At 46.9% G+C, this 13,098-nt stretch overlaps 3 protein-coding genes across 7 annotated transcripts; 1 reads left to right on the plus strand and 2 right to left on the minus strand.

Annotated features, from left to right (window-relative positions):
* LOC8059544 (oleosin 1) lies at window positions 160–938 on the minus strand. The gene has a single exon (XM_002468666.2). The coding sequence runs from the start codon at window positions 845–847 to the stop codon at window positions 344–346; it is 504 nt and encodes a 167-aa protein (XP_002468711.2). The 5' UTR covers window positions 848–938; the 3' UTR covers window positions 160–343.
* LOC8081569 lies at window positions 1,764–5,687 on the plus strand. 5 transcript variants are annotated; one of them, XM_021450878.1, is made up of 10 exons: window positions 1,764–2,031; window positions 2,129–2,256; window positions 2,378–2,449; window positions 2,550–2,695; window positions 2,793–2,907; window positions 2,980–3,060; window positions 3,532–3,669; window positions 3,816–4,028; window positions 4,921–5,008; window positions 5,165–5,687. In XM_021450878.1, exons 1-10 carry the CDS (start codon window positions 1,821–1,823, stop codon window positions 5,347–5,349), a joined length of 1,377 nt encoding a protein of 458 aa, XP_021306553.1. In that variant the 5' UTR covers window positions 1,764–1,820; the 3' UTR covers window positions 5,350–5,687. The 5 variants fall into 5 exon arrangements, with proteins under 5 accessions (XP_021306553.1, XP_021306552.1, XP_021306556.1 ...); XM_021450877.1 differs by having other exon boundaries at window positions 1,765–2,037; XM_002466003.2 differs by lacking the exon at window positions 3,816–4,028 and having other exon boundaries at window positions 1,769–2,031.
* On the minus strand, window positions 5,589–7,196 carry LOC8059545 (ribose-phosphate pyrophosphokinase 1). Its single transcript, XM_021450882.1, has one exon. It carries the CDS (start codon window positions 6,981–6,983, stop codon window positions 5,790–5,792), a length of 1,194 nt encoding a protein of 397 aa, XP_021306557.1. The 5' UTR covers window positions 6,984–7,196; the 3' UTR covers window positions 5,589–5,789.

The raw sequence follows: 13,098 nt of genomic DNA on the forward strand, positions 1-13,098 counted from the left end.
CAGACATTTTTTTAGACAAAACTGCAGACTATTCAAGGCTCCACTCCATTCACTTGTCTGATAAAGTATTTCCTTCTCATAATAAATTAGCTGGCTTATCTTATAAACCGTATATTTCCTTCTCACAAGAAATTAGAAACAGTATTTTTCAGCCAGATCTTTCGAAAAAAACTCTAAAAGTATTGTATTTATTTATTCATTATAGAGGTCGACAGGAACTCGCTCTTTATTTTTGCTGCCAACCGAAGATTACATAACATGTCGGCATATGTGCGATTGACGTGAGTGACAGTATAATTAAGACCTCGAGGCTAGCTCCAGTATGGGCATTTTTTTTTTCCATTCAGTGCGCGCGTGCCTGCTCCAGGCGGTGCTGCGCCCAGTCCTTGACGTCGTGCGCCTTGCCGGACAGCTGATGCTGATGCTGCTGCTGATCCGACGACGAGGTCGTCGTCTGCAGGTAGCGGTACATCCACGCCAGCACAGCCACCGCGGCGGCGCCGAACCCTCCTGACGAGACGAAGCCTGTCGTGAGCAGCGCCACCGTGATGGCCGCCGGCACCAGCACGGGGCTGAAGATCACCAGCAACGGCGTCGCCACGATGAGCGCCAGCACTGTGCCCGTCACCGCCAGCCCCGACAGCACCAGCAAGGTGAAGGCCGCCGTGGCCGAGGCTAGCGCCTTGGCCACCGCCGTGCCAGCTGACTGCTGCTGGCCGTAGTGGCTGGCGTTGTAGTCGTCGTCGCCGTAGAGGCCCCTCATGTAGTTCTCTCCGACGGCGTCGCTTCTTCTCCCTCCACCACGATGATGGTGCGCGTCGTCCGCATGATGACCACCAGTGGCCATACTACCTGGCTTGGCTTTGGCTTTGGCTTGGCACAGCTAGCGATGATGGACTAGCGGCTAGAGATGATCCTGAACGGAGCTAGTAGGCCGGGTGCGTGCATATATAAGACAAAGCTGTGCATATGGAGACGGGGGCGAGGGAGGCACGCGAGGACGCCTCACCGACAAGTGGAGGGGTACGTGGCCAAGTTTCTGCTCCGCGTGGAAGCCCCCATGCCTCCGCTCTTGCCGCGTGTCGTCTCTTCCACGCAGGCCATCAATACTTAATTTTTAACCGCTCTTACAAATTATTTTTTTAATAAGGACACTCACAATGCAGACTCTATCATGGAGTCTAAAGTCATTTATTACATCGAACAATGTGGACTTGAAGTCTAAATAAGACTTGGAGTCTTATTTTTTCTACCTCTTTCTTCAATAAATATGGTACCACATCAGCAAAATACTATAAATAATATGTAATTAATTGTCTTGGACTCCATGATAGAGTCTTGCATTGGGAGTGCCCTAAGCGACTGGCCAACCGTCCTTATTTGGCATTTGTAGGAACACCCGAGCCGCCCTCACAGAGGGTCTTGAGCCGCCTCTAGAAAATCCTTTATGCAGTGTCGCCGGCGGCCGCCGACTTGCACCACGATGGTTGCCACTGCCAGGGCAAACGCGGCGGCGAGAGCCACGGGCACGGCGCTCCTCATCTCCTTGTTGTGTCTGGTTATCGTGTGCCTGTGACTCGTGAGCACGGTGGTGGAGAAGAGGTGTCCCAAAAAAGAAATAAGAAACGACTTGGACGCTCGGCCGCGAGTGTTACTCTGAATGGGCTGGGCTGGGCCGATAAACAGTCCAAGCGGCGGCAGGGCAACGGGCCGGCCTCCTAAGTCCTTCCTTATATGGGCTGAGCTTTGCTGGGCTGGCCCTGACGGGATTGAAGGAACCTCGTCCTCCCGGCCGGCCGGACCGCCAGAGACAGAGAGCGATGCCGTCGCGTTCGCCGCGGCGTTCGGCCCGGGCCCCCTTCCCGAGCGCCGCCGAGCCCCCTCCCGGCCTCTTCCCCGCCAGGGAGGACCTCGTCCGCTTGCTCGCCGTCATATGCATCGCCGCCGCAGCCGCCGCGGCCTGCAGCGTCCTCAACCGCCGCCCTGAGCCCTTCTGCGACTCCCCCCAATCGCCCGATGACTACGCCGACGGTACGGGTACGGCCATCTCCTTCTACAGCTTCCTTCACCCCTCTCCATGCTCTCCTTGCTACTGTAGCTAGCTATTATAAGGCAAAGGCATGCGCAGATTCGTGTCAACCTTGCCCTCTGAACGGCCGATGCGTGGACGGTGAGCTAGAGTGCGTCCAGGGGTTCAAGAGGCAAGACAAAGCATGCATAGAGGACGGACTGCTCAGCCAAACAGCTAACAAGATTGTAATGCACTTTCCTTGCCTCTCTCTCTCTCTCTCTCTCTCTCTCGTATAATAAGTCGCATGCGTATCTACTAACGCTGTACTGTACCCGTCGTCTTGTTCCTTCTCCTCTGCAAATTAAGTCAGAGCTACTACAGCTATGGATCTGCAATCAGCATGCTCGTGCTTTATGTGGCCAACCTGCCGAAATCCTGGTCTGTTTTCATCTCTTGTTCTACCTCACCTCATGGCTTTCCTGTCCCGATCTCTTCTAGTACTATTTGCTAAATAAGGCGGTATATATTTCGATTCCAGTTTCAGCAGCATGATGTCTCAAATGCAATTGATGAACTCTTGTCCAAGACTCCTGCTGGCCTAACTGAGGCTGGAATTCAACTTGTGAAAACTAGGGTGCTGGAGAGTTCTCAGGACTTCTTCGACACGACATTTACTTCCAACAAGTATGCTATCTCGCAACTCTCACCTCATGCCCACTGACAATACATGCTAGATAGCATGATGGATGCTAATGGTAACCCTCTAAATATTTCCATTTAGAGTCAAAGTATTTAAATGCCCTGAGCTGGTCGCGGAGCTTCATATGCCTTTGGCTTGTCGAGTTCGCCAATGGATCTCTAGAAATACCATCTGTGTGGCAACCTTTTGTATCCTGGTATGCTTCTACCATTGCTATCTTAGGCACGCTGATTGTTTATAGGCAGCACAAGTGATGATGGAACCCAAGCTTGCAGCACTGCTCTGGATACTGTGGATCATTTACAGGAGGCGGGCATTATCTAATAGAGCTGAACAAATATATGAGCAGGTATGATGTTTTATTTCACCATCCTTTGTTTAGGTTCAACGAAGTGCTAATTGTGGCTTATATTTTCATTACGCTGATGCAATCGGGGTGCTGTTGGTACGTCAAATATGTTTTGCTATACATCTGATGCTTAAGCATCCAACTACTGAGGCAATTTGAGTGTACTTGGATCAGTGAATTACCTTTTCTATATTGTAAGCTAAAACTATTAGTATTGTTGTGTGGTTAAATTTTCTGGGCTTTCCGGTGTACTGACATTTATTTTTATATGTGATTTACCAAACATTCCCACCTCCTTTGCTTCTCAAATCTCAAGTGTGAGGGAGGTTGAGAAGGGTGACACTTTCTGTGCATCATAGAGTTCTTCATTCAGTGTGTTTGCATTATTTGGTGTTGAGTTTTTTTTTAATTTTGCAATAACTCTTTTTGGACCTTCTGGTATTTGTGCCTTTGTCTGTTGTCATTCAGTAGGTTTGTGAAATCCTTGAAGATAATGCCATAAACGCCAAGATTGATAACTCCAATTGTGAGCCTTGGGTGGTTACCTCTTGGCTCAGGGATCACCTGCTGGTTCCTCGAGAGAGGAAGAATGCTTTCTTGTGGAAGAAGGTATTTATTTTGCAATGTGTTTCACCAAATAATTAGTAGCTTTTCTTGGTTATTGTCGTCTAAATTATTTTGAATAAGAGGTCAAAATTAAGAACAAAAAAGCATGGAGTTACCGTATTCTGCAATGTATTTCACCACAATTTTAGGTATATGGCAGTCAGGGGCGGATCCAGCAATCTGGCGTGCTCCGGCGACCGCCATACCTCACTTCGAAAACACCACCTCCTCCACTCCAGATTGCCATGCTTCATGCCATCGTCGGTGCATCAGTGCATGATGAGTCCTACTCGAGGCAAATGACAACTTATCAAGGAGATAGGCTGAAAAGCAACGATTGGAACCAACACCTTGAACTTCTGGCGAGTGGACTAGCTAGCTAGGCTTACACAACTTTCCTACACATGAACAGCTTGTTTGCTTGAGATTATCTGCCGAATCTGTCAGTCAGCAGTATTTTTCTCTCATAACAAATCCGCGAACAATATTTTCAGTCATGGCTTATCCACCAAGCGAACATACTTAGTTACCATTTTACCAATTCGCTTGGTAGGCCCCACGCTCACCAATTGACCGTGGTTGCTTCACACTGCACCAATGGCACCGTGCCACATTCACCAGTTAGTTTTCTTTGTGATTGAAAATTCTGCCTTTAATATACTAAGAACATCATTTGACATATACCTTAATAAATGGCTATACATATATTTATAAATCACATAATTGTTGTCCCATGCTTTGTTGCGCAAATTAGTAATATAGAGTCCGTCATAGGTGAATTTTTATTCTGGATCCACCACTGATGGCAGTGCTGCCTGTGAGCCAAGTAATCTCTGTAGTGTTGCCATACTTAAGATAATAAATTATGCTATCAAATGTAATTACTTGTGACATTTACTAAAACAGTGCCTATACTTTCATATGCAGAGATAATTCATGAATCCTCGTATCTTGGATAGTAGTATGAAGTTATGGTTTGAGTCTTATGCTTATGAATATTATAGTAGTTTAAAACCAATGACTGCTCTTTGCTGCCAATGAATATTCAGCATACTCAATTTATCTGTCCATGCCAGTGAAGAATGCTGTTTGGGACACACTTCTAGCATGCACATATTTGTTATTCGTTCTCATATATATTAAGAATAATAATATAAGTACATTAATGATCAGCCTCCAAACTACATCAGAAGGTATCATCTATAGGAAACAAAAATTGATGTGTTCTTTTTTCTCATTTCTGTTTTGACATAGGTCGAAGAACTGATACTAGAAGATTCTCGAATAGATCAATATCCAAAGGTGATTAAGGGGGAGTCAAAGGTTGTTTATGAGTGGCAAGGTACCAATGCAGTTCCAGCTGTTTTTTCTTGGATTTTAAAAAAGTGTTGGCCGTACAACCTGGTGCTGTCTTTTTGGGTGAATCTGTGAACGCAAGGGCAAGATACCTGTTCCATGGTTTGATTTCTCACTATATATTTATCTCTGCCTTTTGCAGCAAGTGGCTCACTTAGTGCAAAGATTAAAAAGGTGCAAGGTGCAAGGGTCAAGTCAAGGACTGGTGGAGGTGCGATAAAATTTGCAGAAGAAATGGGTGCTTGCTTGGTTGAGGTGAGGGAGCAGGGGTCATGTGATTTAATACGTGAAGAAAGAAGTAAGGCGAAGCTCACGAGCAGTGATTAGGCTATTTATCTATACGCCTCTGGTCTCTGGAGTGAGATAGAAGTGTTTCTCAAACTAGTCTATGCGAAGGCAGGAGGTACTGATATTTGTATATATGATAGGAGTAACAGGTACCGCGGATCTCCGTCACAGTGTGTGCTAGCCTGCTGACCGCTGTTAGGAATCCGGTGTTTGTCTTTTGGCGAATTGTGTTATTGCAACTAGAACGGACAAATAGTCCTAGTCATGAGATTGATATGTCATTTAACTTGGGATTCGAATTGAAGATACCCATCATATAATTTTGTATGCAGGAGCTTCATTCGTTGAAATAAACATATATATGGATGTGAATCATATATATGTATTATAATACTCGTGCTGGAGCTTCAAAATGAAAATGGGATCTTATTGGGGCAGTGTCAACTGATGAACATGCATGGATGCATGATATGTGGTCATCACTTGAAGATGCTGCTGAGGGAGCAATCGTCGTGAACACGCCAGATGGTCTCGCCGAGGAGGTTGGCGACGGAGAGGACGGTGAGCTGCGGGAAGCTGTGCAGGTGCTGCACCGGCACGGTGTTGGTGATGATCACCTCCTGGAAGAGGCCGCTGGAGAGCCTCTGCAGCGCCGGTGGGCTGAAGACCGCGTGGGTGCTGCAGGCGTACACGGCTCGCGCTCCCTCCTTGTGCAACAGCTCGGCGCCCTTGGAGATGGTCCCGGCCGTGTCGATCATGTCGTCCACCATGACGGCAACCTTTCCCCTGACATCACCGATGAGGTTCACCACCTCGGCCTGGTTGTGTCCCTGGCGCCTCTTGTCGACTATGGCCAGCGGCGCGTCGGAGAGCTTCTTGGCGAAGGCGCGCGCCCTGGCCACCCCTCCCACGTCCGGCGACACCACCACGACGTCGTTGGGGCAGATGGTCTTGCTGGCCAGGTAGTCGAGGATGACGGGCTGGCCGTAGACGTGGTCCACGGGGATGTCGAAGTAGCCGATGGACTGGCCCGAGTGGAGATCGCAGGCCAGCACGCGGTGGGCGCCGGCCTCCGTGATGAGGTTGGCCACCAGCTTGGCGGCGATGGACTCGCGGCCCTGCATCTTCCTGTCAGCCCTGGCGTAGCCGAAGTAGGGGATGACGGCGGTGATGTTCTTGGCGGAGGCCCTCCGGCAGGCGTCGATCATGATGAGGAGCTCCATGAGGTTCTCGTTGGCTGGAGGGCAGGTGGGCTGCACCAGGAACACGTCGCAGCCGCGCACGCTCTCCTGCAGCTGCACGTAGATCTCGCCGTCCGCGAACCGCTTGATCTTGATCTTGCCCAGCTCCATCCCAAGGTAGCACGCGATCTCCTGCGCCAGCACCGGGTTGGCGCTGCCGGAGAAGATGCGCAAACGGCTGCCACTGCCGGTGCTGGTGACGCCGCGCGGCGCTGGGATTGGGAATGGCAGGGACAAGGACGGAAGGGAGCTGCTATCATAGCCGTACCCGTGCATGCTGCTGCTGGTGCACATGATGGTTGCTATGCCTATGCGGCCGTGGCGCCGAGGACGACTAGGACGGTGGTGAGGGAAAAGTGAGGAGGATCCGGATGACGACGGGCAGGCTCCGGCGGCTATGGAGCAGGACGCGTTGGCTCCGGCCACGGCCATGCTTCGCTCGCCACCAACCAGTCAGCAGCGCATCGGCGATCAACACTCGCCTTGTTGCTTCATTCCATTGCTTCGGTTTGCTCTGTTCTCTTGGGATTGGGGATATTCATGGTCCGCATGCCATGCCCACTGTCTTCCCTGCGCTCGGCTCCGGAATCTGGATAAGACGACGACAGGACAGAGAGGAGGGTCGGAGAGACAACAACGATCTACAGTATTAGCTTGTTCCCTTTATGGGCTTTTTCTTCGGCCCAGCTCAGATAGTACACTAATCTCGGCTTCGTTTGAACGACAGCTAGCCATGATGAACCGACCGACCAACGGGCAATGGCAATCGAGAGGAACCAAACGAGACTGCAGCCCCTGTCTGTCGTGGGCTTGCTCCCCGCTGTCCGTTGTCCAAAACTTCCGTAGAGATAGTACCTAAGCCATCCGCCGCCGCCGTAGTGCGGCTACACGGAGTAGACGCCTAAAATAGATGTATGATTAGAAAATTGGACTTCAGTATATTGTAACACATGATCCATGGCTATAGAGAAATTTAGGGGTGGGTGATCGATCGGGAAGTACTTCGTGCACGTGAGTGAGGATAAAATGTGCAGAAAAGACTACCGGATAGTACTTCCTAGGTGCGCACAAGTGAGGACAAAATATGCAGAAAAGAATAGTGTTGGTCTGTGAGAAATTTAGGGATGAGTGACCGACCAGGAAGTACTTTTCGGGTGCGCGCGAGTGAGGACAAAATGTGCAGAAATGACTAGTATTAGTCTGTTAGGGCTGACATTATCCTAGAAAAGGAGTCAGATGTTGTCCTAGAAAAACAGTCAGATGTAAGCGGGACCGGCCTCGTGGAGGTAGGACGTTACATACATGGCCATGTGGGCTGCGTCCCGATGACCTAGCCTATGGCTCGGTGATTTGGCCTGACTCGAGCACGGCACGGTACAATGGCCACCGGGCCCAGGCCGAGGGACCAAGCTGTGTCTGGGCCGCCACCCCAGGCACGTGGCACGACATGGGCACGACCTGTTCCAATGGTTGGCCCGGTAGCGGCCCGATGAACATAAATTTTTGGTGTAGACAGTATGGGCACGGCTCGTTCCAACGGTTGGTCCGGTGAACATGAATTGTTGGTGTAATTATAACTTATATATATGTGTTGTTAATTATTATATTGGTGAAAATGATAAAATATTTCAGTATTTGGTGAAAATATTGATGAAAATGAGATGTCGATTTCATTGGCTGTGGGCTGGTACGGCACGGCGTGCTTGACGGACCGACACGGCACGAAAACCGGCCCACACCATGTCTTGGGCCGAAGGCCAGGCACGAAGCCCGTAGAGACGCGATCCGGCAATTTACGACACGGCACGACACGATGTTAGGCCGGTCGAGCACGGCCCGTTGAACATCTATAGACTTCAGCTACTGGAATAGACGATTGGCTAAAAAATGGAAGTTTTTCCTTGAAAAAATGGCTTAAGATAATTTTCTAAGTGTAGCATTTATCGGTAAAATGGGTCTCAGATGTATCTCTACTATAATAGAATACTTAAATTATACTTGGTCTACTAATTAAAATGTCTCCCACTGAGATCATCCAACCATTGTACACCCAAGAAATTACACACAATTTGGAAGCTGGATGCGTGAGGGAATTCAAACCTGTTTGATGATGGTGTTTCTTTTAAGTATCAGTGAATTGATTAGCCTTAATTCCATTTTACACTCTTTGCTGTTGTTTCTTTCCTCTTGCTTGGAATATATTGGGTTAATAATTTTACATATTTTTTTTGCTTGATAACTGTGGTTACTCCCCCACCACGATCGAACGGGAATGGATAAGAGGCTTGTGGGATTGACGTGATAGGGTAGGGTTGGCTATACTGCTGGTGGCGAACTTCAGGCTAATAATCTGAAGCGCATGGATACAAGTTATCCTTGGAAGGAAAGACAATTCCGAATCCGCTTTGTTTACGAATAAAGAAGCTATAAGTAATGCAACTATGAATCTCATGGAGAGTTCGATCCTGGCTCAGGATGAACGTTGGCGGCATGCTTAACACATGCAAGTCGAACGGGAAGTGGTGTTTCCAGTGGCGAACGGGTGAGTAACGCGTAAGAACCTGCCCTTGGGAGTGGAACAACAACTGGAAACGGTTGCTAATACCCCGTAGGCTGAGGAGCAAAAGGAGAAATCCGTCCAAGGAGGGGCTCGCGTCTGATTAGCTAGTTGGTGAGGCAATAGCTTACCAAGGCGATGATCAGTAGCTGGTCCGAGAGGATGATCAGCCACACTGGGACTGAGACACGACCCAGACTCCTACGGGAGGCAGCAGTGGGGAATTTTCCGCAATGGGCGAAATCCTGACGGAGCAATGCCGCGTGGAGGTGGAAGGCCTACGGGTCGTCAACTTCTTTTCTCGGAGAAGAAACAATGACGGTATCTAAGGAATAAGCATCGGCTAACTCTGTGCCAGCAGCCGCGGTAAGACAGAGGATGCAAGCGTTATCCGGAATGATTGGACGTAAAGCGTCTGTAGGTGGCTTTTCAAGTCTGTCGTCAAATCCCAGGGCTCAACCCTGGACAGGCGGTGGAAACTACCAAGCTGGAGTACGGTAGGGGCAGAGGGAATTTCCGGTGGAGTGGTGAAATGCATTGAGATCGGAAAGAACACCAACGGCGAAAGCACTCTGCTGGGCCGACATTGACACTGAGAGACGAAAGCTAGGGGAGCAAATGGGATTAGAGACCCCAGTAGTCCTAGCCGTAAACGATGGATACTAGGTGCTGTGCGACTCGACCCGTGCAGTGCTGTCGCTAACGCGTTAAGTATCCCGCTTGGGGAGTACGTTCGCAAGAATGAAACTCAAAGAGCGAAGAACCTTACCCGGGCTTGACATGCCGCGAATCCTCTTGAAAGAGAGGGGTGCCCTCGGGAACGCGGACACAGGTGGTGCATGGCTGTCGTCAGCTCGTGCCGTAAGGTGTTGGGTTAAGTCTCGCAACGAGCGCAACCCTCGTGTTTAGTTGCCACTATACTATTATTTGCATTAAAATTCATTGGCACAAGAATTACGATATCCACATCAACAAAACATATTTTTTGGATGCAATCGCTACGATTATGCTAAAAAAGAGTTATATATTTATATTCCTCCTTCATATCCGCAGCACCGCGCGAAGAATCCTCTAGTTATGTTTATGTAATGCTATAGGCAAATATTTCAATGTCCATTTTCGGTCTTCTCTAATAACAAAATCTAAAAAAGAAAATTATTTCTGCAAATTGGTCTTGAGGAGAGAGAATATTCAAATTTAGTTTATGTCTGGCTTGACACTAAGAAAATCTCATATATAATTACTCTGTTAAAAGGTGAAATAGTTCCGTCAAAACCTATTTTGCCTTTGCTTGCTCTTTATGGGCATTTGTCTCTAATTTTTTTTTTAAAATGAGTATTATAGCATTTTCGTTTGCCAATTATAGACTGACGAGGCTTAAAAGATTCATCTTGCAAATTACAGGCAAACTATATAATTAATTATTAGTTTTATCCATATTTAATGCTTAATGTATGCACCACAAAATTTAATGTGATGAAGAATTTGAAATTTTTTGCAATTTTTTTTGGAACTAAGGCCTTGTTTAGTTCCCCAAAAATTTTGTTTGGTCGGAATTGACGAGACGAAACTTTTGAGCCTAGTTAGTCCATAATTGGACAATATTTGTCAAATACAAACGAAAGTGCTACTATTCATATTTTGTAAATTTTTTTGGAAGTAAACAAGGCCTAAGACAGTCTAAAGAGGATAAGGACAAGGCAAACCATTGAGCTCGGGTCAGCGACAGCGACAAAGCTATGACTATGAGCAAAGTTGGTGGAAGATGCGACGAGAGGACACGATGAAGAGGAGGACGGGGACGGACGGACGGAGTGAAATTTTCTATGAGAACATTAGTAGGGCCGGGTCTAGATCTATTTTTTTTTATTTTGATATTGTATCGTTTGTATCTAGTTATTATTATTAATATAAGCTAACTAGGTTTAAAAGATTAGTCTCGTAAATTATAGATAAACTGAATAATTAGTTTTTTATCTATATATTGAATACTCTATGCATGTGATTTTATATAATGGAAAATCTTAATTTTTTTTGGATTTTTTGACCTATGACACACGATGTGTGCGAGAGTTGGACGGAGATGGGATGATGTGAACAGCAGAACGAACCGGACGTCCGAGTCTCGGAGATGATGATAATACAAGACAAATTTGATTCTGTGTCTTTTCTTTTCCCAACAACATGAGCGTGATCGCTTACCAGAACGATATAAAAATTTTCAAAATTCCCTCGCATGGAGCATTAAATATAAACGATATAAAAATAAATTGCACAGTTTAACTGTAATTTGTGAGATGAATATTTTGAGCTTAGTTACTCCATAATTGAACAATGTTTGTGAAATAAAAATGAAAGTGCTACAGTAGCCAAAATCTAAAAATTTTGCGAACTAAACAAGGCTTTTGTTGGAGTTCCTCCCCGAAAACTTTTTGACGTGCTGTTGAAAGCTTAGGCGGAAGGCGGTAACAGTGCTCTCGAGGGAGCAAGTCAATCATCGCTGAAATATAAGATATATACTCTTATTAAGAGCGCTAAGAGCATCTCCAAGAGCTTGGCTAAAATTAGTAGTTAAATTCTAATGTTTAGCCATTTTGTAAAATAGATAACTTGTTAAAAAAGACCAGGTTCACAACAGCCTTGCTATCAGATAGCTAGTGTCAGTGGTTGGCGCCAACAAAAATCAAGGGATAACAAACTTTCTATTTTACAAAACCAAATAGCACATCTGTTGGAGCCTATTTTTCTACAATAAAAGTTCTAAAAAGCCTTCATAATAAGAATAGCAGAGCTGTTGGAGTTGCTCTAAGCTCGGCAGGAGAACGGCCCTATCCACGTGTCCCTGTACGGCCCGGCGTCTGGTGAGCGCAAAAAAAAACTGGCTAAAAATCTCATCTCTTTCAGTCCGACTTTTCCCCATCGTTTCTCTCGACTCCTCTGCTTCTCGCTCCCGTCGCCCCTTCCTCTCTCGGTCTCTCCCTCTCGCTCCTAGCGCCCCCTCCCTCTCCCTCTCCCTTTTCCTCTCGCAGCTTCCCTCTCCCGGTGCTCGCCGATGATTTTGCGCTCGGGTCAGCCAACCTCGGCGTGGGACGCGCGTTGGCCCAGATGGCCGCGTTAACCCTGGCAGCGGCGGCCCCTAGTGCGGTGGTTTTGATGGTGGCGGCTCCTGGTGCCATGGCCAGTACGTTGGCCCTAGTGGTGCTGGTGGCGGCGGCGGCGGCGACGGCACAAACCTACGGTACCCATCACGTCTGCTCCCTATTCCCATGACCGCTATGGAAACCCTAGCCGTCCTTTCCATCAAGGTCAGCTCTCATGCAACCACCAATCTCGGCTTTGGTTTCATCTTTTTCATGTTATTGAATGGCTCCTGTGTTTGGGCGATTATGTTTTTTTATACTACCTTAGATCTACATCCCTCACCCATTAACTATATACTACCTTAGATCTGCATCCCTCACTCATTACTATATTTATTCTTATATTTGTGGATGTACCATCTGATTATTTTTGTGTTTTATTTTTTCGGTCTACTATTTTTTTTCTTATGGTATAGGGTTCAGCCATCATCAAGATATTTCCACAAAATAATCCGCACAGAGGATGCACTAAAGAGCTGACATGCACTATATATATTCTTATATTTGTGGATGTACCATCTTATTATTTTTGTGTTTTATTTTTTCGGTCTACTAATTTTTTTCATATGGTATAGGGTTCAGCCATCATCAAGATATTTCCACAAAATAGTCCGCACAGAGGATGCACTAAAGAGCTGACATGCTCCCTTCACCTATCTTGGTATTTTGCTTCTTCGATCACTCTTTGCATCATTCGACCTTTTATTCCAATTTAGTGGTTGACAATTTTGTAGACCTTGTTAACGAGATTTTACGCATTTTAGATTTCATTAACAATTTAATGGGTGAATCAAAACAAGCTGCTTAATGATAAGACAAACAATCCATAACATATAATATCTGTCCCGAG

Source organism: Sorghum bicolor, chromosome 1 (genome assembly GCF_000003195.3).
Source record: "Sorghum bicolor cultivar BTx623 chromosome 1, Sorghum_bicolor_NCBIv3, whole genome shotgun sequence".
NCBI lineage: Eukaryota > Viridiplantae > Streptophyta > Magnoliopsida > Poales > Poaceae > Sorghum > Sorghum bicolor.

Excerpts from the sequence above, each read along its gene's own strand:
- LOC8059545 (XM_021450882.1), bottom strand. The coding sequence starts at position 6,983 with ATGGCCGTGGCCGGAGCCAACGCGTCCTGCTCCATAGCCGCCGGAGCC.
- LOC8081569 (XM_021450877.1), top strand. The coding sequence starts at position 1,821 with ATGCCGTCGCGTTCGCCGCGGCGTTCGGCCCGGGCCCCCTTCCCGAGC. Across the intron at positions 2,908-2,979 it reads TGGCAACCTTTTGTATCCTG|CTTGCAGCACTGCTCTGGAT; the intron begins GTATGCTTCTAC and ends ATGGAACCCAAG. Across the intron at positions 3,061-3,531 it reads CTGAACAAATATATGAGCAG|GTTTGTGAAATCCTTGAAGA; the intron begins GTATGATGTTTT and ends GTCATTCAGTAG.
- LOC8059544 (XM_002468666.2), bottom strand. The coding sequence starts at position 847 with ATGGCCACTGGTGGTCATCATGCGGACGACGCGCACCATCATCGTGGT.